At 44.6% G+C, this 26,105-nt stretch overlaps 1 protein-coding gene and 1 non-coding gene across 2 annotated transcripts in view; one reads left to right on the top strand and one right to left on the bottom strand.

Moving 5' to 3' along the window:
- Positions 1–26,105, top strand: part of LIMCH1 (LIM and calponin homology domains 1) — a 292,250-nt gene that overhangs the window by 188,361 nt on the left and 77,784 nt on the right. Inside the window, exons 7-10 of the mRNA XM_060246331.1 lie at positions 8,312–8,507; positions 13,374–13,626; positions 15,453–15,719; positions 24,115–24,399. Coding sequence (XP_060102314.1) covers positions 8,312–8,507; positions 13,374–13,626; positions 15,453–15,719; positions 24,115–24,399 — 1,001 coding nt within the window. The remainder of the gene's footprint in view (positions 1–8,311; positions 8,508–13,373; positions 13,627–15,452; positions 15,720–24,114; positions 24,400–26,105) is intronic.
- Positions 1,339–1,405, bottom strand: TRNAL-GAG (transfer RNA leucine (anticodon GAG)). The gene has a single exon. It is a non-coding gene; the product is annotated as a tRNA-Leu (tRNA).

The following is a 26,105-nucleotide window of genomic DNA, read 5'->3' as shown; positions in this document are numbered from 1 at the left end:
AGGAGACAGGCGAACAAAAGTGAGGCTTTCAGAATCGAGGCTTTCATTCTGCTGCTGCCCCTTCATTCTTTAATTCATTCAAATGTGTAAGGGGTTTTTTCCCCCCCTTAATAAAAAGAAAATAATCTTGTTTTGTATTTTTGAAATCTTTTATGAATGAAAAATAGTCTGTGTCACTGACTCGTTCATCTGACTTTCATTGCTTTTGCCATTGAATATTTTTTCCGTGATAGTCAACATACTGTATTTTTCCCCCCTTCCAAAAACTGGCTACCTGCCAAAGGATTAAATGTATTTGATTGGTATGCAAGATGTAGAGCTTCAGGGAATTTGGGAGAGATTTCAGATTGCAGGGGGAAGGCAAGAAGGGCTTTCATTGGATTGAGTTTTTTTTAGGTCTGGAGTTCTGGTTCTATTCCGGTAATGTATAAGGTGCTTTTTTTTCAAAACGTTATATAGTGTGTGAAATGTTATATAGTGTGTGACCGTATTGTATAAATACAAAATAGCAATTACTATGCATCGCGTACTGTATCCCACTGTTTGTCATGTGTTTATACCAAGTTTTCTCTCAGTGGGTGGCCTGCTACTGAGACCTGGCCCCCCTCGTACGCCATTTTGGGGACAAGGGCAGACAACGATCCGTTATGTAGTTTGTCTGCTTCTACTACCGTGTGGGCACTTTTTGGATTTTCCAGCCCAGATTATCTTGGGCTATGTCCCGCTGACCCAAATAATCATCCTACGGGAGAGGAGAAAGAGATCCATAGAATTGTGAGAAGCAGGCACAAGGAGTCGTGTAAACTATTGCTAGGAATTAGGACTTTGTGCTGAGTTAAAATTGGTGCATACATGGCACGGGAAAGAAAGTCTCAACATAGAAATGAAATCCGTTAGAAATGCTGCCCAGGACTTTTGCTGGGAGCTCATTCAGCAACAAGTAATGTTCTGAGCTAGGCCCATAGCTAATCAGGGGCCCACTGGACTTGGCCCCCTGACAGTTTGGGGGAGCCCCTCCCTCCCCATCCCAGGGCTGTCCCTCTTCCTCCCCCTCCTGCATGATTTAAATTGTGCAGGAAGGGCACCGAGAAGCAGCCACTGCCCCTCTCATGCCATTTAAAGCAGGGTTGTCGAACTCATTGTGTTATGAGGGCCAGATCTGGCATGAATGATGCCTTGTTGGGCCGAGCTATGTTGAACATATATGAACATATGAAGCTCCCTTATACTGAATCAGACCCCTGGTCCATCAAAGTCAGTATTGTCTTCTCAGACTGGCAGCGGCTCTCCAGGGTCTCAAGCTGAGGTTTTTCACACCTATTTGCCTGGACCCTTTTTTGGAGATGCCAGGGATTGAACCTGGGACCTTCTGCTTCTCAAGCAGATGCTCTACCACTGAGCCACCGTCCCTCCCCATGTTGAGCTGGGCCAAGTGTATTTAAGATCAGGTAGCAAGATATAAACTTTATAAAGGACACAAACACAATTAAAGATTTTTTTAAAAAAAACATTTAAAATAAAACCTGCTTAAAACATTAGCACTCGTTTGTCTTAAAGGTGCTTTCTTTGTATCTCTCCCATGGGATCCAGGGAACTGGGCAAAGGAAGCTCTGACTCTTTCCTTCCTTCCCCAGGGGACCGGAGAGGAAGGAACCTCAGTAGAAGGAAGAGAGGCTTGACTCAGTAGCTCTCCTGTGCAATTGAGAGAGCCTAGAAAAGCAAGCTGTCCCTCCCCCCCTTCCTCCCCAAGGGAGGAGCCTCAGCCAATGGAAAAAATAGAGGCTTTGCTCTGTAGCTTCCATGCGATTGAGCAAGCCTTGCAAAGCAAGCTGCAGAAGGAAGCAAGACTGAGGGAGAAGGAAGCAGATGACAGCCATTTGCTCAGGGGCCTTTTATGAGCCCTCCGGGGGCCTGATTCAGCCCCCGGGCCGCATGTTTGACACCCCTGATTTAAAGGATCCAAAACCCAGCTGATCATTGGGCTCTAAATCATACAGAAGGGGCAGCAAGGCAATCAGCAGCCTCCTACATGATTTAAAGGGCCTTCTCCCCCCATGGCCCCCTCCCTCCACAGCTCATAGCTATGAGGCTTTCCGAGCTACTTGGACCCAGACAGAGACCCATTTCCCACTAGTGTCGCTCTGCTCCCAGGCTTCTGGTTTTCTCAGAGCAAGTAATCGATTCTCCACCAGTTGCTCCGTGGGCTCGTTCTGAGCCGCAGCAACCTCCAATTCCCCACGCAGCATCTAAAAATGGTGCAGGGAACTTGGGAAATTAGTCCGAGTCTTCCATTTTGATGGGAATAAATGATGAAAATGAAACTCCTCTTTTATGGGTAGGGTGGACAGTTCACTCTTTGGAAAGACTTGGGGATCTTGGGGTGGAACCTTAGGAGGGCTACATTTGTGGAGTGTCCGTTTCCTCCAGGTGAACTGATTTTGGTCACCTGGAGATCAATTGTAATCCCAGGAGATCTCCAGCCACCACCTGGATGTTGGCAGCCCTTTGATGGATTACTTTCTGTGGCATTAAGAGGGAGCAGGGAAGGGAGTGTGAAGAACAGAAGGGAATATGGGGAGTATGAAGATGTTAAAGTTTCTGTTCAAAACATAAATTATTTTTAAAGAACATAGAAACGAGATTTCAGGAAGCCTGGATGAGTGAACTGAGAGAGTTGTGGAGGGGATATTTAGGTTTCTATGTCATATCTTTTGAGCGGAAGAAAAGACACTTGAGGGGTTTGGGACAATTAAAGGAGAAGCTACTTAGGAATTGCTTCTGAAATACTGTCTGCAAATTAACCCACAAAAATGAGTACCCCACATTTTAAAAGATTAACATGCATGTTCGTACATAAGGGAGCTAGTCATTTTGGGGGACTTGAGAAAAGCCAGTTTATAATTATGGGAAATATTTTATTTTTTTATTTATTTGTTTGATTGATTGATTTGTATCCCACCCTCCTCACAAGTGGGCTCATGGCAGGTAACAGCAGATTTTACAAAACCATTTAAAATAAATATGAAATTGTGTCCATGTTTTTTGTTTGTTTTGTTTTCCTGCTAGATCACCAGTGCTCATATAGTACCATCCTAAGTAGAATTACTTCCTATAAGAACATTGACTTCAGTGGAAGGATGTAATTCTTCTTAAGGTAGACATTCGAGAGCAGGAGTGGCCAAACTTGGGCTGGGGAGTCACATGCAGCTCTTTCACACATATATCGAGTGGCTCTTAAACCCCCCACTGCCCTGTCAGCCAGCTTGGAGAAGGCATTTGGCTCTTTAAATCACTTCTCCAAGCCAAGCCATCCATTGGCTTGGAAAATGCATTTATAGATGTTTTCTTTCTACCTCTCCTTTCCTCCTCCCCAAAATACAATCACCTTTTATCACAGGGAGAAAGACCAACAAAGTTTTATTCAAGGTATCAGTTTTTTGCCTTGCTACAGAGTAAAAGATGTGTGTGTGTGTGCTTTGTTGGGCTTGTTATGCCAGGGCTCTCCTGGGTGCAACTGGATTTGCCTCCCCTTTATCACTGTATTTGTGCCCTCATGAACCAGTCTTTCTCAGTAGGAAAGCATGTGAACTATCTGAGGTGGATTAGGCTGAGAGAGTGTGTCCAGACCAAGTTTACCCAGCACATTTCCTTTGATTTTTCTTTCACATTTCACATTTCCCTTTGATTTCCTTGGTCTGATTGGGGATTTTAAACTTCCCAGACAGTAGGCTGATACTGACCATGGCTGTTTCTCTATGGTTGAACTGCCTTGTAGGAGTTGTAGATATTTTTCTTGGGAAGACTATAGTTTTGTAGACAAACTCATAACCCTCTGTCTGTGCCATGGTGTCTTCATATGTTCCTGACCAGCACATGAAGCAACAAAAGCTCACAATGCCCAGCCATTTCATGTACCCCTGAGACTTAGAGCATTGTCTATGAGATTTCTGTAATGAATGTCAATAAATCAAAAGTAGGTTTGTAACTTACAGATACACACCTGAACAGCATACTCAAATTGCTATAGCATAGGCATTGTCTCCAGATTTTGATGCAATAATTCAGAGCAAGAGGTGTCAGTTATCAGAGACTGTTAAATAAACAAAATACTGCAAGACTGCTAATGTTTTGATTTTTTTTTAAGTTTTAAAAAATATTTCATTGTGTTTGTTTGTATCTTTTATAAAGTTTTCATCTCCACTACCTGATATTACATTTTATGACACACTTGGCCTGGCCCAATAAGATCTCATTTATATCAGATCTGGCCCTCATAACACCCCTGCCCTATGAGGACGGTCTCCATAGGATACAATGGAGCCAAACAAATTCAGGTTTCCCGAATATTTACTAAATCCAAGTACCCTACTGATACTGAGATTTGGGAATATCAGGAAATACTAATATTTTTCGGGTTAAATAGACCTGAATCTGAAAATTATTTTTTTCTTGCACACCCCTAGGGAAATCCCCAATTTGAGGCCTGCCTCTCCTATGAACTGCCTGAGGCATAATACAGTGTCCTTATAATATAGCCCCTCTCCCACAGCAACCTGACTATAAAGCTGACATATTTTACAAGGTTATTGTATGGACAAAGCCTGAGAGGCACCCTTAGTATTCTAGAACAGGAGTCTCCAACCCCTGGTCTGTGGACACGTACCTGCCTGTGGCCTATTAGCAACCAGGCCGTGAGTTGTATAATTATTTCGTTATATATTACAATATAGTAGTAATAGGAGGAAGAGGAAGAAGACGACATCAGATTTATATCCTGCCTCCACTCTGAATTTCAGAGTCTCAGAGTAGCTCACAGTCTCCTTTACCTTCCTCCCCCACAACAGGCACCCTGTGAGGTGGATGCAGCTGAGAGAGCTCTCCCCAGAAGCTGCCCTTTCAAGGATAACTCTGCGAGAGCTATGACTGACCAAAGGCCATTCTAGCAGCTGCAAGTGGAGGAGTGGGGAATCAAATCCAGTTCTCCTAGATAAGAGTCTGCACACTTCACCACCACAGCAAACTAATACAGATAAAAGTGCACAATTGTATGATCCCAAAACGATGCCACCACTCTGGTCCATGGAAAAACTGTATTCCACAAAACTGGTCCCTGGTGCCAAAAAAGGTTGGGGACCGCTGTTCTAGAACATTTCAAGGATGTTAAGTGTTCATGACTGGGTTTTTTTTCTGAAGGGGAGAAGGAAATCTGATGATAATACTCTACTGTCATTAATTCTGCAAATGTGTTTCCGCAATCACAAGGAAGAGGGCCACAAAACCTGATAAAAATTATGGAGGGGAGGTTTATGTGTGTGAGTTAAAAAAGGCCAAAACTTACACATGCCGAAACAGGAAAGGGCTATAAAGATAGGGGCAGCCTTGAGAGCCAGTTTGGTGTAGTGGTTAAGTGCACCGATTCTAATCTGAGAGAACTGGGTTTGATTCCCTATTCCTCCACATGCAGCTGCTGGGTGATCTTGGGTCAGTTGCAAGTTTTCTCAGAGCTGTTCTCTCAAAAGCAGTTCTCTCAGAGATCTCTCAGCCCCACCTACCTCACAGGGTGTCTGTTGTGGGTAGAGGAAGGGAAGGAGACTGAAGCCACTCTGAGACTCTGAGTGAAATGTGGTGTATAAATCTAACTCGTCTTCTTTTTCATAATGATGGGCTGACCACCACTGTACTCATTTGCACACACTCCCCCCCAATTATTATTTTTTTTTTGCTATGGTCCTGAATGGAAGACCCCAAGACCTTGCCCTACAATGACAAACCTCTCATCCTTTTTAAAAAGCCTCCTAACATAAATTGGCTGTATAATGAGGAGCGTATTACCAAGAGAAGCATCTGGCCCACCAAGGCTTACATAGAAATAACATTTTCATTAGTCTTTAAGGTATCACAAGACTCCTGAATTTCCCTTCTAGGTTTCCTAATAGCTGAAAAGCGCATTCACACACAGTATGGTGGGAAATTTAAGTTTACCATAGAAGGCAGACACACATGTACATTTGTGTCATGTATGTGCTTACCAACACTTTTTTTTTTAAATTCATGCCTCTTAGATATACATGTAAAAGCCTTTTTAAAAAACCCCAATAACTGTTAAATTACCAGGTAAATTTCAAGGGGCAGCTTAAAGTCTCAGGTTCCACAGTTCCCTTGAAAAGCATGACCTGGCTTGTGAGTAGGACACCACATGGGTGCTTGTTATCTAAGAAGAGGAAGAAGATATTGGATTTATACCCCGCCCTCCACTCCAAATCTCAGAGACTCAGAGCGGCTCACAATCCCCTTTATCTTCCTCCCCCACAACAGACACCCTGTGAGGTGGGTGGGGCTGAGAGGGCTCTCACAGCAGCTGCCCTTTCAAGGACAACCTCTGGGAGAGCTATGGCTGACCCAAGGCCATTCCAGCAGCTGCAGATGGAGAAATGGAGAATCAAACCCAGTTCTCCCAGATAAGAGTCCACACACTTAACCACTACACCAAACTGGCTCACCCAGTTTCTGCCATGAAAAGAGTGTGTTGTCCTGCCAGCCATCTTGATTGAAAGCAGCCTCCTGGGAAACATTTCTCATCCTTGGCTTTTCAGATTACAACGTTTAAGTGTGATAACAACGGGGTGGATCCTACTCCTATCCAACCACTCCACTGAGGAAAGTTTATTTATTTGAGTATTTATAATCTTTCCTTTTGGCTCAAGTTTGAGGCCTTCACAAACACACGCACACACACAAACTCTTGGTAAAAGTTTGTCTTTGAGCGAAGGCATTTCTTTCTGTTTGTCTTGGCCTAGCGCTGTTGTAAAGTGACGATAAGGACACCGTCTGAAAAACAAGGGGTGACGTTCTAATATCGCAAGGCTGGGGGTGGCTTCTGCTGACCTTTTTTCCTCTGTTGGAGCTCTCAGTGTTTCAGTATGTGCAGCTCCCGCTGGAAAGAATTTATAATCGCCAGGGCTGTCAAAGGCGGCCATTGTTCTCCCGGCTCTGAACATGTGGGTCAGCTACAAGTGCTTTCCTATCCCCTAGAGCCAAGAGCTGGCAACAAGCAAAAAGAGCAAGGCTGAATTCTTTGGAGGCATCAGGAAAAGCATTTTGCATATTTTATTTCTCCCCACCACCACCACCACCATTGTGGTTTGCTTTGGGAAGAATGATATTCCACTTACAGGAATTTCTTCTCAAGGTAGAAGGAGAGCTGTTGCAGAGCACACGGCTGTGTTATTTGGCTTAAACCTAAGCGGGTCAGAGCGAGTGATCTCCGATGTGGTTCCAGCCAGATGCAATAGCTAAGCCGAAGAGATCCGTTCTAAAGACGGTTAGTCCTGTCTTGACTGTTAGCATAGCCCCGAGATGCTTTTGCTTGTAGGATATGGACAATGAAGGACCAGCAGCATTTCAGGTCGAATTTTGAAAAGGAAAACGTAGTGGCTCACACATAAACCTGCATTTGACTGAAGAGGGCTCTAACCTGCAACAGCTCGTGCCATAACTTGAAGAGGGTTGGTCTTCTAAAAACTCTGTTATGTTTGCTGCAGTAGGTTAAGACAGCTGCTCTTCTGCAGTGCATGTCAACCGAGTTTGTTCTCCGTTGCAGCTATCTGTGTAAATCTGGTCTGAGGGTATGTACATGTGTGTGTGCGTGTGTATCCATGTAATTTTTGTTTTTTAACTTTTGTTTAAAAGTTGATCCTTTTTTATTTTACAACAGTCTGTTTTTATTTGGCAGCATACTTTTTTTAATTAGGAGAAGAGGGGACTATGGTGGGATGCGGGTGATAGTTTTTTGAGCGCTGAAAGTGACCCGAGAGAGTATGTTTGCGTGTTGTGTAGTACATTCGTCCTACTGTTTTCTCTGCTAAACTAGACAAAGGTACCTTTTCTCAAGACTTGAAGGTAGTTTGAGAAAGACATCCCTTCCTTTACTGTGTACATCCACTTCTTTTGTCCAGCTTTCACTTCTGGTTAAACAGGTTTTTGAAGCAATGCTGAAATCGCTTTAGTAGGGGTGTAAAATTGTCTGGGTGTGCGTGTCACAAACACCAATTGCTCTTTGTGACAGCCTTCTGCTCTGCAAAAGCAATGGTCTGCTTCCAGCACCAGGTTGTAAAGGTTTTGATAGTTCTTCCAAAAACCTGCAAAACCTGTTTGTCTGGAGACAGCAATAGGACTGCTGAAGAGAGATGTTTTCAAGGGGCGATTAACTCTCTTTTAAAAGCTGTTGTCTGTTTTCATATTTAGAAATGTGCACATTAAATGCTGAAAGAGGCCTTTTAAAATGCCTTTACCTTTTCCTTTTTCACGTCAGGAGACTGAGGATGCCGAGAGCCCCAAGCGCAGCATCCGTGACAGCGGCTATGTAGACTGTTGGGACACAGAACGGAGCGATTCTCTTTCTCCCCCTCGCCATGGTAGAGACGATTCTTTCGACAGTCTGGATTCCTTTGGCTCTCGCTCCCAGCAGACACCATCACCAGATGTGGTGCTGAGAGGAAGTAGTGATGGTAAGCTGTGCTTTCCAATTTGATGAAACCACTTTGGTGTAGTGGGTAAAAGCACCAACTCTAATCTGGGAGAACTGGGTTTGATTCCCTTCTCCTCTACATGCAGCTGCCGGGTGACCTTGGGTCAATCACAGTTCTCTCAGAGCTGTTCTCTCAAGAGTAGTTCTTTTGGAGCTCTCTCAGCCCCACCTACCTCACAGGGTGTCTGTTGTTGGGAGAGGAAGGGAAAGGAGATCGTAAGCTGCTGTGAGGTTCCAGGTGAAGGGCAGGGTATAAATCCAGTCGTCTCCTCCTCCTCCTGCTCCTATTGAATGTGATGTATGGTCGGGTGGGGGTCTAAAAACAGCTCCTCATTGGCCACAAGAGGCTGTCTTCAGTCCCACAAAATGGGAAAGAGCGTTGTCTCGAATGCTAATGTATGACTTGTGAGTCCTTAACACAGACTTACCTGCTTTGCATTTGGGGTCTTCCCTCACTTGCTGTTTGATGGGGGTGAAAGAGAAAGCTTACATCATGGCTGACTAGATTGTGTGTGTTTATTTGCTCTGAAGTGTAAGGTGATGTTGAGCAGACACCAATTAAATTAATGAAGGAGGGTGATAAAACTATTCCCTGGGATGCAAAATGCTAAAAAAAGAAAAGTAGAACCTGGTCTGTTTTGAATCCACAGTATAGGGAAAAATAACACTCTCTCAAAATGTAGCACTTCTCAATGAGTGAAGCACAAATTGTTGCAAAAAGAGTATCATTTGTCAGAGTGCAGTCCACAGAAGAATTATGCGCTTCTAAGCCCACTGATTTCAATGGATTTAGAAGGATGTAACTGTTGGATTGCACAGGACGGGTATAACTTTACCGTTTTCTCTTCCAGATCTAACTCTGAATGATTTTGAAAGTAGACTTTTCTTTCTCAGATCTCAAATTCTGCTTTGGCAGCTTAGATTTAATAACTGCAGTCCCACACAGGGTTACACCACCAACTTCAAATGGGCAGCCGTGTTGGTCTGAAGCAGTAGAACAAAGTAGGAGTCGAGTGGCACCTTTAAGACCAACAAAGTTTTATTCAGAATGTACGCTTTCGTCTGTGCATGCACACTTCTTCAGATGAGGAATCAGGTACAGTGAAGCAGGTAAAATTAACAGCATAGCAAAATTAGCAAATGGAGCAAACCTTTGATCTGGGTAACATGAGCGTGAGAAACCAATAAAACAGTGACATGTCAAAATGTGAGAAAGGTTTGCTCAATTTGTTAATTTTACTATTCTGTCATCGAATCTTAAATGTGTACCATTTTGCATTCTAAATCACTGCCTACCAGCTCTATGTAACTCTGCTCACTGTACCTGATTTCTCGTCTGATGAAGTGTGCTTAGAGCACACGAAATCTTTCATTCTGAATAAAACTTCGTTGGTCTTAAAGGTGCAACGTGACTCCTACTTTGTACTACCACTAACTTCAGTGATACATCAAGCACACCACAATTGAACCGTGTTGAATTGTGGTGTGCCCGATGTATGATCCTCTTTGTATACTGCTCTTCCTCAAGAAGCTTCAGGAGGCGTTTTTATCCTCCTCACCACCCTGAGAGGTACATTTAGGCTGAGACATGTACAAGTAGTGGACTGAGGATTTAACTCTGGATTTTCCCCCAACCCAAGTCTAACACACTATCCATTGCACTGCAGAATCAATGAACTGTAGTTATGCTTTCCAGTGAAAGACCACACTTCCTGTGGAATAAAGTGACTGATTTTTTTTTTTTTGCAATTCCCCCTTGCTGCTGCAAATGCCCACTTATCTTTCCATGCTGCTCCTTGGGCTCCACTGACCCCCTCCCCCCCCCCAACACAGGTATGAGTTTTCAGGGCAGGGCCGGCCCTGCTATTAGGCAAACTAGGCAGTTGTTTAGGACGCCGGCCTTCTGGGGGCACCGAATTGGATGCCTTCCATGTGACTGGGTGGTGTTATCAGTGGGGGGGGGGGGGAGCGCCAGAGGTTAGCCTTGCCTAGGGTGCCAGACAGTCTGAGGCTGGCCCTGTTTCAGGGGAACCAACGGACTGTAGCATCAGGAGGGAGTCAGGAAAGCTTTTGCTGAGCTCCATGGGTGCTAAAGAGCCTCCATCTTAGCTTTTGGTATTCACATGGCAGTTAAAAAAAAACAGAGTTCTTGTTTTTAAAACTCAAGATGCAGATTTTTCTTTCTGCTTCTTGGATTACACCTCTTCTGTCAATGGAAAGCAATGCATAGCAGAGAAGCGAAAATGCTGAGTAAATTTAAAACCAGGGTCAAATGGTACACAATGATAATTTCACGCCTCCTCACCACCTCACACATACCCTTCAAGTAATTGCTGTGGCATTCATTTGAGGTCTTCTAGATGCGTATCTTCTTTTTAAAATTTATGATTTGGGGGTAATTTCTCTTCCATGAGAACATTTGAGACCTTGTTGTGGAAGTGTGACATCTGCCTCGAAAGGGGAGAAGCAGTGGGGGCAGCCAGTTCTCTGTCACCGTTTCCCCTCTTAGAGCCACCCATATATTCACCTTCACAATCAATGTGCCTTAGGCCCCAACTAATCTTCCCATCCCAGTAGAAGCAGCAAAGGGAATGGTCTGGCTGGTCAAAACTCTGTTCCTGTCTATTATGACATGGACCACTAATATTTTTGAAAAGAAAAGAAAAAAGGCGATTGTAACAGAGGTTTTTTTTTTAGGGGGGGGGGGGTTAGAATCTATCATTAAAGAAAGTTTCCCATAATAAAAAGGTGCCAAATTAAGTTAATGGGTGATAGATTAACGACAGGCAAAAGAAGGTACTGCACTCAAAGAACAATTTACTTAAGGAATTTGGATGCCACTAAGTAAGTAACCAAGTTCATGGAGGACTAGTTCATCATTGGCTCTTAGCCACAGTGACTAAATGAAATCTCCACGCTGCGAACATGGTAACCTTCTGAATGCCACTGCTTGGGACCAGGGCTGGCTCTATGAGGCATAGCGTCTCAGGCAGACTCGCTGCCCACCCCCCGCTGCCCTCTCCCCTGGCGGCACCACACCGCATCTGCCACACACACACACCCGCAGCACCTCCTCTCTCCCTTCCTCTCTGTTTTAATGCCCGGAACTGCGGTAAAACTCTGCATTCCGGGGCTCTTGAAAGGCCTCCCCACCCCCAGCGACCAGCTGATCAATGGGTAAAACCACTCCAGAGGCTGGGCTTGCTTGTCCTTCCTGCCGCTACTACCCCTGTGCTGATCATGAGCACTCTGGAGAGGCAGCATAGGAGCCGCCAGCCTCTGGTGTGGTTTTATTCACTGATCAGCTGATCAACGGGTGGGGGAGAGGCCTTTCAAGAGCCCCGGAATGTGGCGATTTACCGTGGTTCCAGGCATTAAAATAGAGAGGAAGGGAGGGAGGAGGAGGATGGGGAGGCAAATAGGCATTTGCTTAGGGGGCTTGGTGGTGGGGAAGCTGAATTTGGTACCCCGCCCTACCGGCGCCCTAGGCAATTGCCTAGTTTGCCCAGTGGACAAGCCGGCCCTGCTTGGGACCAACAATTGTGGGAGGCCTTGACCTCTATAAACTGTTTGTAGACCTTCTGGGAACATCTGGTTGGCCACTATGCAACAGGTTACAAGGCTAGATGGACCACTGCTCTGATCCAGTACAACTGCCGTTATATTCTTACTTGGTCACCCATTGAAGATGATGGGCTGCACAAGTGGCTCTGTGTCTGCTGGTTTTGAAAACGCAAAAGAATTCAGAGACAGTTTTAGGGGGCTATTTGATTTGCCACCTCCCCCCCCCCCTTAAAGCAGTGGACCTCAGAGCATCAAATGTTCTTAGGGTTGCCAGGTCCAACTCAAGAACTTTCTGGGGATTTTGGGGATGGAGCCAGGAGACATTGGGAGTAGAGCCATGAGCAAGGGTGTGACAAGCATGATCGAACTCCAAAGGGAGTTCTGCCCATCACATTGAAAAAGACCGCATGCCTTCCTCCAATTTGGAAATAATGAAGGATAGGGGCAACTTCTTTTGAGGCTCATAGAATTGGACCCCCTGGTCCAATCTTTTAGAAACCCTAAATGCTGTAGATAGGCAATGGTGGATGGTCACCACTTTCATGCCCTGCTTGTAAGTTTCCAGAAGCTATGTAGCTGTTGTGTATCAATTTCTTGAAGTTCTCTGTCTACAATATATAACGTGTCAAATCCCACAAAGGCTTATGTGAGTTCTACTGTGTTCATACAGTATCAAAGTTCTTCTGGGTTTGACTTAGATCTTGTAGGGACGTAGTGATGGAAAAAAACAATATAAGTAATCAATACATGAATCTTAGGAGAAGAGTCATTAGCATAACAGAATGTTTGATGCAACTCAGCTGTGATTCCCTACAAATGTATCTACTGCCTTTTATGAACTCCTTTATGTGAAGCTTCAATATGGATTTCAGAGCACAAATGGCTCAATGAGACTGGTTTGAAGGGCTCTGTTCCCAATCTGTATTGAAAAGACAATACAGGGCAGCTCCTGATATCACATTTTACAAATGATCAGGGCTCCTTTTCTAGCAAGGGCTCCTCTGCAAAATAGGCCACACACCCCTGATGTAGCCAATCCTCCTGGAGCTTACAGTAGGCCCTGTACTAAGAGCCCCCTAAGCTCTTGGAGGACTTGCTACATCAGGGGCGTGTGGCCTAATATGCAGAGGAGCTCCTACTAGAAAAAGAGCCCTGCAAATGATTATCACTTTGAATACACAAACCAAAACTCGTCATTGAAATTCTTATCCTGGCACACCTTGACTCAATATTTAAACTTTCCTGTTGTTGTTTTCTTTTTTTTTTAAACAAAACAAAACAGGGAGAGGAAGCGATTCTGAATCTGACTTGCCACATCGAAAGATTCCAGACATGAAAAAAGACGATATGTCTGCCAGGCGGACTTCCTATGGTGAACCCAAATCAGTTGTGCCTTTTAACCAATACCTCCCCAACAAGAGTAACCAGACTGCCTATATACCGGCTCCTCTGAGGAAGAAGAAAGCTGAACGTGAGGAGTATAGGAAGAGCTGGAGCACAGCTACTTCTCCTATAGGAGGAGAGAGACCTTTCAGGTAAGGCTTTGGCCCGTGTCTCCCTGATCAGATCATGTGAGATGAGACTACTATCTAATCCAAACTGAATGTGTCTCTAATCTAGAGTAAGCCAGTAGATGCTATTCTCCCCTTGCTTGGCTAATTGGAAAATAATTAGGAGGCAACTTTGGCCTTAGGAAGGATGTTGTGTGCATGACTGCGCCATTCTTGGTGTATGGATACATTCGTAATGAGTTGTATGTTGTTCCGTTTTATGCTCCAGTCTTTCAGTCCATCATGGGTGTAACTCTGCGCTGAGAACAGGCCGTGTCATACGAACCAAGTGCCTAAAACCTTTCAGTTCTTAGCAAAACATTAATTAACTTTATGTTAAGGTGATGCACGCTGCTTGAATCCAGAGTTCTGGCTTGGATGCTTTACAACAATGATTCTCAGCAGCTCTTTGACATGTGACGTGTCTCTTCTGAGCACTGTTCCTCGATGTGGCACTTGCCCCATGTTTTGAGAAAGTAGACAAGGCCCTTTCCCAGCGGGGCATGGTTGACAGGTGGCTCCCATCTGGAACAGCTACTGCTAGAAAAACTGGCAAGCTGCAAGTCTCCCCAAGATACAGGTCTCATGCCTGAAATGGAAGGAGATGTGACTTTTGTAGATGATGGTAATAGTGAGTGAGGCTCTCTATGAGCTGCAAAGTGAGTACTGCTGCTTTCTAACCTCTGCCTGATGGTCCTTGTGGATACTCCTGCCTTGCCTTCTCTCCATTCATTTCCCTCCACTCCAAAACCCACCTTTGAGTGAAACCTCAACTTTTAGTACTGCAGTTGCTCAACATGAGTTTTCATGGATCAGGGCTCATTTCATCAGATGTTCTCCAGGGCTTTTGTTTCTTTTTTTTTTTTTTAAAGAAAATGCCCAGCAGGAACTCTTTTGCGTATTAGGCCGCACCCCTGATGCCAAGCCAGCCAGAACTGTGTTCCTGCTCAAAAAAAGCCCTGGATGTATCTATCTTTTGCAAGTAAAATTGGCGTACTGGACGTACATATCAGTGGATCTGATAAAGTGAGCTCTGACTCAGGAAAAAATGTATGCTAAAATAAATTTTGTTAGTCTTTAAGACGCTTCAAGACTCCGGTTTTGTTTTGCTGCTTCAGGCAGCTACCCTCTCTGGTATTTTCATCCTGTCCCCGCATCTCACTCCATTCCCCTTGGCTCCTTTCCCTTCATCCCTTTGGTGTCCTTCATTGTTTGAACTAGAAATGATGGCGGGACCAGTCTCTGTCAAGTGCCTTGTAGCTTGATGATGCTGTATAAATAATAATAATGAGAAGAACAACAGCAGCGGAAGAAGCAACTGCTGGCTTAGGAATGTGCCTGCGCCCTGGCAGTGATTTACATGGGCGCAGCAGCCCCACTTCTTGCCTGCTGTGCTGGTGCGATTCACTGCTGGGAATCGGCGTCGGCCAACCGGGTCATGCTGGGTCAGGCATTGCTCTTTCTGTGCGGCTGCTTCAGAATGTCCAAACCAGGACCGATTCATGAGCCCAGGATGGTTTTCCAGTTCTTTTTGCAACATCATCACTTTTTTAAAAAAACACACACACACACTGTGTAATATGTTTCTACGCAAAGGAAATGTGGGCTGTATGCCTTCGGTGCATGCTTGTGGGCTAAAGCATTGGCATCTTTTCTTTTTTGTGCTGTTTTCGAGTGTGGAGGGGTGCCATTGTCCCTCTTTTTAATTTGCTGCTGAGGAAAGTTGTCTTGGTTTGCTTTGCCATAAGTAGCAAGAGGTAAGAGAGAAGAAGCAGGGTCCGTACAGTAATCTGCCCTGTGTAACTTGATAGCAAGAGCCATCCGGAAACGATAGAAGAAGAGCAAAGCGAAGCACCGGCACAGTCTGAAGAGGAGCGCTTGAGCAATGAAGATGTCCCTGTTCAGGCAGACGCAGGCCTAAGCGTGAGAGACTCTTTACCTTTGTCTCCTGCCCATCTGGCAAACAAAACTGAGAGGCCTGGAAATGCTGAGAAAGATCCCCAAGAGCTCCGGAAGTTAAGACGGCTTGAACAAGCTGGTATTAAGGTCATGCCAGCGGCACAACGATATGGCAGCAGGTCAGCCCCATGCTGTGGGACTTCCTATGCGCATGCGTCTCCTTTTTTAGCATTTTTTCCTGCTGTGACTTTTCTCAATTTACCTTTATGCCATATCCTGTAACACACACACACAACAGCCTAATAAAGATGTGCATTGGCTTGCTGTCTCATAACTCGTTACATTAGAAGTAACTAACTGAAGTTTGGTAGCTGTGCATTGCAAAATTCTGTAGTGTTCAACGCATTTGGTGTGACTGATAATTACACTGTCGTAATTCTCGGCTGGGACAAGAGCCTTGCATTAATTTCTGCGTCGGTGTAGCAGCTTCTAAATCTTCCGTTTTGCTTAGACTGGCTGAACCGTGCTTAGGTTTATATTAAGTGGAGGGAGGGGTAAGTAGCTGCATTAAAGGACATAAAATTTGAAGGAATGTAAAAATGTGATGGCATTATTGTTGGCAAATCAGTGCACATTTCTGTGTGTCAGTTTTCCACCTGCGGAACACTGTGATATAGATTATAAGGATTAATCTGTTGGAGGATTTGCATGTGTTGGTACAGGAAAGATCCAAACCCTTTTCAGGTTTAAGTTTCTGACTGACATACTTGGGAGAGTGTGCTATGCACTTCTGGGTACAGGTAATCACCATTTTGTGTGAAACTGGCAACACGTGTATATTTCAGCTGCACTGTGTGCAACCATGAACATCTGTATTTTGGGTAGTGTGCAGAGTAGCTGGGAAATACATGCATTGCCTGTCACAAACAAAGTGATGATTGCACATACCAAGAGACACTCTCCTAGTATACAATACAGCAGGGGTCCGCAACCCCGGGCCGTGGACCAGTACCGGGCCGTGGCCTGTCAGCAACTGGGCCGTGAGTTGTATAATTATTTCATTATATATTACAATGTAATAATAGAAATAAAGTAAGTGCACAATTGTATTATCTCAAAACCAATGTTCCATCTAAGCTGAGTTTGTGTGAGCTAGCTCACATTTTTTTAGCCTCTGGATCACACATTTTTGTCTTAGCTTAGGAAAAATGGCCCCAGAGCAAACTGATTTATGCAGTAGCTCACAGCTTTAATGCCAGTAGCTCACAAAGGAGAATTTTTGCTCATAAGACTCCACACTTAGAGGGAGCATTGCCCAACACCACCACCACCCCTCCCTGGTCCGTGGAAAAATTGTCATCCACAAAACCGGTCGCTGGTGCCAAAAAGGTTTGGAACCACTGCAATACAGGATTGCTTGGAAAGAGCTTCTGGTTTGGATCAGGGTTGGACAAGATATTTCTTTCTGCCCTAGGATTTCTGCTATTTTTCTTGGTGTAAAACCCCAAGCTTGATTGTGTTGATGGATCATTTACAGTACAGAGTAGTTCTAAAGACAATGAAAAAGCTTCCATAGGTCGTAGTAGATGGGAGAATCCCCGTAGAAGCCTTTGTAGTGAAACTTTGATGAAGTTGTTAGGGAAACTGCTCTCAAAATGAGATTGGGGAATTAGACTGAGAGACAGCTGGCCCCAAAAAGGAATCTTTGTTATCTGTGTATACGAGGCTCAACCATTCAGATAGTCAATGCTCAATAAAGGACTCTAATTTAATAAAATCAATTGTAGTTTATTTGAAACAATAGTTCTTTCATTCAAGGTACAAAATCAATCACACATTCACACAGGTCTAAGAAATATAGAGAGATCGATAGGGGAACATAAAAGGATGGACATACAGGGTAATACTACCTCTCGCAGACTCCAGGGAAGGCTCCGATGGCGACGAATGAGGAAATGGGGGAAAGGTCCCGAAACTGATCAGGAATCGGGGGTGTAACTACACAGCGGGAATGGGGGTTACTGAGTAGAAGGCACACATGAGTGAGTTGGGTCAGAGGTTAAATAGGCTTCCTCAGACCCTAAGGGACTGGGAGGTCTAGGGGAGGAGCAGGGGGAGGCTCTATGATGACCAAGGAGGCTGGACATCCCTTGCTGACACCTAATTGGATGCCAGTTTTGACCAATGAACTTCACCTTAGTCTGGTGAAGCTGGAAATTTCCAAGCTGCGATGCTGCCTGGGGCGGCTCCAAGGTATTAGACTAGGGTGAGAATGGAAATGGCTGGATACTTAAGATTAAATGGGATTAGCTGGGAAGGTGACAATAGGGAATCAAATGCTGGCCTAGGTACCACCCGGTGTAGACAAAAGACTTGATGGAGACAGGAGATGTCCTTCCTCTTTCTCATCTTCTGCTGGGCAAGATTTATTGTTCTGGTATTGCTGAGCAATTAGGATCAACAGTGGAGCTATTAATCCATTCATGAGGTAAATGGGTTGCTTGCAGGCTCAGGGTGTGTACGTGTGACTTTCCCACTAAGACGGAATGAGTTCAGCCTGGTGGGGTATGCTTGGGTCAGGAAAGCAAGATGGATTCTGCTGTTGTTAGCTTTAGGTCCATGGAGCCAGGCTGGAAACATGGTGGCCTGGCTTCTTCCACTGCAGTGGCCAAGACTGGGCACACAAGGAGCAGCTGGAGCATGTCTGTAGTTCTGGCTAACACTCTTCAGAGACGTAGAATGCAAAGCTGAGGCTTATGGTATCCACATAAGCCTTAGAAACTGCAAGCAAAGTCCACTTCTTAGAGCAGAGGTGTGAGAGTCAAATCTCCAGGCACCCTGGCAACCATGCTGATGATCATGATGTTCACATGTATGAAAAGTAGGGGGCTTTTCCTCACAAAGTCGTGCCATCTTTGCATGGTATCTAATGATAGGTGGAGTCCTTCACTGTATTCAGATGCAGCTGAATGAACAGTAGCTCAAATGGAACCACATCATTGGAGTGGTTTAATTGCACATGATTCCATGTCTGCTTCTCCATCGCTCAAACTCCCCTCATTGGGGGAAAAGACCTCCAGGGTTGGGAAGTAGGTTAGGTAGGCCCCAAAAGTCTTATACTTCCTGAGGAAGGAGGTAAGCAAACATCACCTTTAGTCCTTCTCCCAGACCTTGGAGGGGTTGTTAGGCTGGGCTCTCTCTCTCTCTCGCTCGCTGATTTTTCCCTTGTCCCTCAACTGAGCTTCTCCTCCTTGACTCCTCTCCCTCCTGTCTTTTGTTCTTTCTTCCCCCCCAAACCAGTCCCACCACCCATGCACATCAACTTTCTGAGCTATAGCTGCGGTCTTCTCAAATTCCCTTCTAGTCACCCTGCCAACTCCAGGTGGAGCCAGACCCAGCAGGTGGCTCGAAACTCTCCTTTGTCGATGGGAGGTGCACCTGGGTTCCAGGCCCTCCCCCAGGTGGCTCTGTCGATGTTCCCACTTCCTTGTCATTGGGAAAGGGGGCAAGGGTTCCAAGCCTGGCAGACCCTTCCATTGTCAGATCTGTGCCAGTGTTTTGCACTGCTGCAATAGTCTCTGACCTTGAGGGGGGGGGGAAGCTTGGAGACAGGTATGTGGTGATGAAGTCCAGCTGCCAGGCCAGGGGAGCTGGACATCCTGCAATGCACATGGTCCCACCCCCACAAACCCCCTTGAGCTCTAAGGTTAAATCATCCTTGGTGCGGAGTCAGTTCCAACAATATGGTGGTAGCAGGCATAAGGATTAAAAAACAGTCATGTGAGCAGCCTCCTCATGTGGCCAGTGTAATATCAGAACAGTCAATTTGTGCCACTTTCTGTTTGTATTTCCCTAGAATTCGACCTCTGGTCTTGCCCAGCTCCATGGTGCTTACTCAAGTACACAGCTTGTGCAAAGCAGTGGGGTTTTTTTGCTTAAGTCATCTGCCAATAGGTTGTCAGAACTATCTCTTAAAATTACTTGAGTTGTTAGCGTCAGCCAGTGATGGAGGAAGTATGAATGGAAGAGAGCAGGAAACACTGCACATGCTCACCTGCCCTTTGCTTATTGGCTAGTAGTGAAGCTTTGAAAACAATAGTTTTGCTTATTTTGTAAGAGCTTGCGGATCTGGCATTTACACAGGGCTTTTTTTTGTATCAGGAACTCCTTTGCATATTAGGCCACACCCCCTGATGTAGCCAATCCTTCAAGAGCTTACAGGGCTCTTCTTACAGGGCCTACTGTAAGTTCTTGGAGGATTGGCTACATCAGGGGGATGTAGCCTAATATGCAAAGGAATTTCTGCTACAAAAAATGCCCTCAATTTACATGAGTTGGCCAGGCATCTGGAATTCACACAGCTGACTGCAGGGAAGATACGCAAGCCTGTCCCAGATAGGCATCAACAGGGGCGTGTGAGTGGCTGATCCTTCTTCTTACACTTCTTGGTTATAAGATTTGAAGCCTCTCTCATGTCGCTTTCCCATAGCTTGTGGAACAAAACCTTCTTGTATAACCAGAAGTTGTCTCCTAGACAGCAAAGCAACAAAGTACAGGCCTTGTAATACGAATTTAAAAAAATGGACCTGCCTTATGAAATGGATGCCCCATTAATGAGTTCAGAATTTGCATGCAAGGTCCTCAGTAAATGCCTTGACCAAGAGGGTTGCGTTTGGCGCAATGTCTTTAGCACGCGTTGGTTGGAGGAAGGCAATGGCTTCAGGCCATCAGGCCCAGCTCCAATCTTGCAACTTCAGATTTCCCCTTCCAGGCTCCAAACACATGGTGGGCAAGTCAATTGTTCAGTCGAGGTGGGGCAGTCCTGAAGTCTCCTTATCTGCAGAACTCCCTGTGTTTTCTTTACAAGGACTCCTTGTCCTGCTTTTTGGGTCAAATAATGTTGTTCGGCATCTGCAGCTGTAAGCGTTGCTTTGTCGTCCTCGGAAATATTTTCCTTTCCGTGTGCCAGGTGCAGATTTTGCAGATGGTAGCGAAAGGCAGAGAATGCCAACCATAGAGCAGCGTCCCCGAGAGCAAAGCCGTGCTGCCCTATTGGCAGACTCCTTCCAGATCTTTTGCGATCCCTCCCAGATCTTTTGCGATCTTTCTCGTACCCCTGTGAGTTTGAAAGATGCGGGAAAAAATTGTCTTTTCTGCAGTAACAGAATGGTCAGAAAGGGCAGGTGAAAGAAGGTGAAGGGTGGGGGGAGAAGTCTTTCAGACAAACTGAATCTCAAAGAATTAATATAAGCAGGGGTCATTTTGTAGAAAAATAGATGGTGGAGCTCATTAGCATAACTCATTAGCATACGCTGCCCACCTCCAGCCAAAAGCAACCCGATTCAAGAAGGGAGAACCCTGGGCGAGCGAGGCCTGCTTGGGCTGGCTAGAGATTCAGCCAGCCCAAGCAGGCCTAACTCACCAGGGGCTCTCCTGGGCTGCTCCACCCACTCAAAAGGCCAGGAAGCCACCCGCTGCCCAAAATCACATGAGAAGGGGTGACATGGACTTCTCCAGGGGTTAATGGGGGCATGGCAAAGCTCCTGGTGGCTGGCTGGCTGCCCGCTCTCCTAATCCAGGGATTGTTATGCAGCAGCACCTACTATTTAATGGACAAGGTGGGTGGGGAGGAAGAGGGGGAACCCTCAGAAAGGTTCAGGAGCTGTGCTTCTGTGAGCTCCTGTTGAATCTGAGGCCTGAATATTAGCTACATTTCCTCCTTCTCTTTCTATCATGGAGCCTACCTACATCAAAAATGATCAGCTAGCTAAACTGTCATGGCTCTCCTCTCAAGGAATCCGGGGAATGGTGGCTCAGAGCATCAGTTGGCAGCACTCAGCTCTGATGTGTCCCCCTTTAGCCCCTTAACACATTTTAAAAAATATATAACCAACACTGTGCTGAGGCTCAGCTTGTGGTGGAGGGGGGCTGTGGGGCAGGGTGGTGGGGGCTGGCAAGATGGTCATCCCATTGGTGAGGGTTGGGGGCATGTGTGTTCCATCCCTGAGTGCCTCAGTCTTACTCGCTGCTGTTTGAACTGTGGAAGAGGTTTCTCCCCACCCCGTGTGAAAGTCGCCTGAAGCAACTTCAGGCTACAGCTTGCTCTCTAAAGTGCAAAGAGTGCGGTCTGTTGTGAGGGGACAAAACCCATCATGGAAGACTTACATGTGACACTGGCCGATCCATCTTTTGAAATGTTCAGGAAATTATTTAGATAGTTATAGTTATACCCTGCTTTTCTCCCAGTGGGGTCCCGAAGCAGCTTACTACATGGTCCTCTGCCTCCATTTTAACCTGACAACAACCACCCTGTGAAGTAGCATTATCTGAGAGAGAATGATAGTAGAATGGGAATTCGAACCTGAGCCTCCCAGATCCCAGTCCAAAACTCTCACCGGTACTAAACCATTCTGTCTATTGGAATAATCATTATTTGCTGCTGCCTTTGAGGAAAAATTCTCCTAAAATCTACCTGTTATGGCCTCTATGTGTAAAGATGGAATTTGCCTACGTTGGAAGTGCTAAGAGAAGGAACACAACTAGATACTCCCACTTTACTCCATAATGCCACCCCACCCCTGGCCCACTTGCCCACACATGCCAAGCTGGTTAGGATCTCATGTTTGAATTTGAAGCTTCTCCCTTTTTTTGGCATAAAATCAGGCTTCTTGCCCTCTTCCTTTCACAGCTGTACATCGTTTCCTAATGGAGGAATTCAAAATGGGGCAATCCCCAAGTTCATAACTGTTGCTAAGAAATATAGCCTTTGATTTGAAACTCCTTCATCACTTTTTTGAACACCACGACATCTGGGTTCTCTGTGTTAGTCTGTAAAGGGAAGTGAAAAAACAGTGCCAGACTTCTGTTTTTTTAAAAAAATTGGTGCTTCTGCTTTCAAAGCTACAGCCAAAATATGAGTTGAAAATAAAAGTACAGTGTGTTTTTTTAAAGGTGTTCTTGTGTTAAGTTATGAGATTTCTTAATAATAATTGCACAGTATTATTTTATTTTATTTGTTTCTTAGTTTTATTCAGTTTATAGCCCACTCTCCCTGAAACTGGCTCAGAGCAGGTGACAACATCTTATAAATATACAATTAATAGCCTTCTGACTACAACATATAATTACTCAGAATCCATAAAAACAATAAGATCTCTAAGACAGTTTCTGTAAAAAAAATCAAGATGTAAATATCAAGACAGCATATAGTGGCAGATAGAGTCCTGTATCTGTTTTCCTAGAGTTCCCTCATGGTTGTGTTGCTTGTGCAGTGAAAGGAGGGCCAGCAGTGTCATATGCTTTGTCAGAAGTTCTTCTGGACAGATGGAGATCCTTTTGTGGTGTCAAAGAACCTTAATGTTGAGATTCTGTACCTCTAGTAGACGAAGCCTTTGGTTACTTTGCTCATACTTGTTCAGGAAAGTGGGTTTTCATATTCCCAAAGGGATGTGATTTCTGTCCCTTGGTAAAGAAGAAGAAGAATTGCAGATTTATATCCCGCCCTTCTCCCTGAATCAGAGACTCAGAGCGGCTTACAATCTCCTATGTCTTCTCCTAAAGAGAAGTCCCACAAATGCTGCTGTGACAAGAGGGAAAATTAGACGTCCTTTATGCTGTGGAACTTTTAACTAAAGGGATGGCTTTTCCATTCTCAAGTCTGGTGCATCATCAGGTTACCACTGATGATTGTATTTGCCATGTTCTGTAATGGTTGTCAGTGGGACTGTAACCTAAACACGTTGACAGAGAGGGACACACTGACTTTGCCAGAGATGACGCCACGTTCATAACTTCATGAGAAACATGGGAAGATAAATCTGTATTCATGTCCTGTAGATCTTGCCCCGTAGCGTAGAGTAGTAAAGCTGCAGTACTGCAGTCCAAGCTCTCTGTTCATGACCTGTGTTGGATCCCGGTGGAAGCTGGGTTCAGGTAGCTGGCTCAAGGTTGACTCAGCCTTCCAAGGACAGTAAAATGAGTACCCAGCTTGCTGGGGGGGGGGGGAAGCGTAGATGACTGGGGAAGGCAGTGGCAAACCACCCCATAAAAAAAAGTGCCATGAAAACGTCGTGATGCAGCGTCACCCCAGAGTTGGAAACAACTGGTGCTTGCACAGGGGACTACCTTTACCTCTCTTTTTTTAGATCCTGGAAGGGCAATGAGTCCTTGGCCAGAAGGCATTTGAAGGTGCCTCTTTTAAACCAGTACTTCCTGGTACTCTACACATTTGCAATAAAAATTAAAGACCTAGTGTTACTAACTGCATGTGCATGGAATTCTGGGTTTTACAGCATGGGCTGCAGAAAGATGAAGACTTTTTTTAAAAGCAGGGGTGACCAATGGTAGCGCTCCAGATTTTTTTTGCCTACAACTCTCATCAGCCCCAGCCAGCATGGCCAATGGCTGAGGCTGATGGGAGTTGTAAGCAAAAAACATCTGGAGAGCTACCGTTGGCCACCCCTGTAATAGTGCATCTCAGTGCATCTTGTTTGCTTTTTTTCCAAGTTGTAGAGAGGGGTATTGTCTTTCTCTGTACCACATCTGGGTTTTCTATTTAATTTTGCTATGCATCAGTCAAAACCACGTGTATGAAACAGGTGACCAAACTCCAGACATTATTCTCCGCAAAGAAAACCCCTTTATCTTGAGCTATCAACGAAAGGACTCTGGCTCCGAAGATGAACAAGAGGAGAGAATTCCTGATCTAGAGAAGGATGATTTTGCTATACGGAGAGCAAAACTAAATCAACCCAAACGTACATTGCCTTTTAGCCAGTATCCACTGGGACCCTATGCAAAGAAAGAGCAAGGTAAACTGGAAGAAGGAAAGAAGCGGAAGATGAAACAGGAACGCACAAGGTGTGTGTTTTTTCTGTCTTTCATTCATCCTGAAATTTTTAACTGGTCATGTAAAATGGACCACATTTTCTTTCCTGCTTGTTTGCAGTTGAATTTGCAGGTGTATCTCATTGTCAGAACTTGTCCACATTGAAGTTTTTTGGTTGGGTTTGTATGCATTGAATTGTAAAGGATTCATTTCTCCTTAAGACTTCGAATTTAAGAGAAGCCAATCAGATTACAGTGAGGCCACATCATTCTCAGATCAGCCAAGAAACCATTTTAGGCCAAATTATAATATGTGGACATAAAAAAAAATATCATGACACTTCACTAAAAACTTGTGATTCAAAGTTGTCTGACCTAAATAGTGGGGAAGAAGAGGGGATATTTGTGACAAATGTGGGGTAGAAGAGAGAATTGACAGTGTTCTGTGGCCCTATCGTGAAAAAAAGGTATAGACTGTGTAGAGAATTTAGATTTGGCTGTGTTGGTCTGAAACAACAAAACAAATTTTTGAAAGCATATACCCAGAATTAAACTTTGTTGGTGTTAAAGGTGCCACTGGACTCAAACTTTGATCTGTGTAGGCAATTGCAAGGGTTGTGGGAAGTAGGCACGTCTATTTCAGCAAGACCTGTAGTGCTACATTATCTGCTACATTTGGCTGAGGTTCTAGCCGATCTTTTATTTGAACTTCTGCAAAGCCAGCTCTTGTTCAGTTTGGAGTATGTCTTTTTGTCCTTCCTAATGAGCTGTACAGAAATTATGCTGAAACCCAATATGTTGAGATAGCATTCCGGGACTACATCCACTCATCATTGGATATTGTACTATAACCAGCTCTGAAACATCTCTTGCCTCAAAAACAGCGCTAGCTAACGCCTAATGGTGCATAGCGCTAAAAGAGCTATAACTTCTGGCTGACAGACAATCTTAGGATCGCCCAGCTATACTACGCACACTGCCATGCAGTAATTGTTAATTATTATTCTTAAATTGTGCATATGAACACATCTTTGATAAGAGCAATAGCAAAGTCACTTGAAACAAGAGTTAGAGGTCAGTTGGCATTACTTTAGGAAGTCAAAAAGCAGTTTTAGTAAGTTCAACAATCCCTGTAGATAGATGCAAGTGGGCAGCCATCTTGGTCTGAAGCAGTAGAACAAAGTAGGAGTCCAGTAGCATCTTTAAGACCAACAAAGTTTTATTCAGAATGTAAGCTTTCATATGCATGCATACTTCTTCAGACAAGGGGATGGGGTACAGTGGGCTGAAAGACATGTAGTTGGTGGGTTAAGAATGCATGCATATGATAACTTACATTCTGAATAAAACTTTGTTGGTCTTAAAGGTGAACTTTACTCCTACTTTGTTTAACAATCCCTGTTGTCTCTTTAGATATGCTGCCAATTTGTGTTACTTTTTTTCTTCTTGGCCGGTATAGGTAACGAATGTGTCCCCTCCCTAAAACCCCTTGTGATATTTATTGACCTTTTTGTAGAGCATAAAAAGAATTTGGTTTGTTTATTCTGTGAGGCATAGTAGAATGTAGTTTCCTCTGTTCTGGCAATATTAATTACATCTGTAATGATGATTCTCTCTCCCAGAAAGCTCAAAAAGTCTTTTGAAGTATCTGCTGGTTTCATCTGCATATGGTCCATTGGAGTAGGGCTGTCTTAGTGACGACAATAACGAGCATCAGTATTCAGTCTGACTTATGAGTA

The sequence above is a fragment of the Heteronotia binoei genome, chromosome 9 (genome assembly GCF_032191835.1).
Source record: "Heteronotia binoei isolate CCM8104 ecotype False Entrance Well chromosome 9, APGP_CSIRO_Hbin_v1, whole genome shotgun sequence".
In the NCBI taxonomy this organism is placed as follows: domain Eukaryota; kingdom Metazoa; phylum Chordata; class Lepidosauria; order Squamata; family Gekkonidae; genus Heteronotia; species Heteronotia binoei.
The sequence above is the reverse complement of the archived record's forward strand: the minus strand, read 5'-3'. Positions and strand labels throughout refer to the sequence as shown.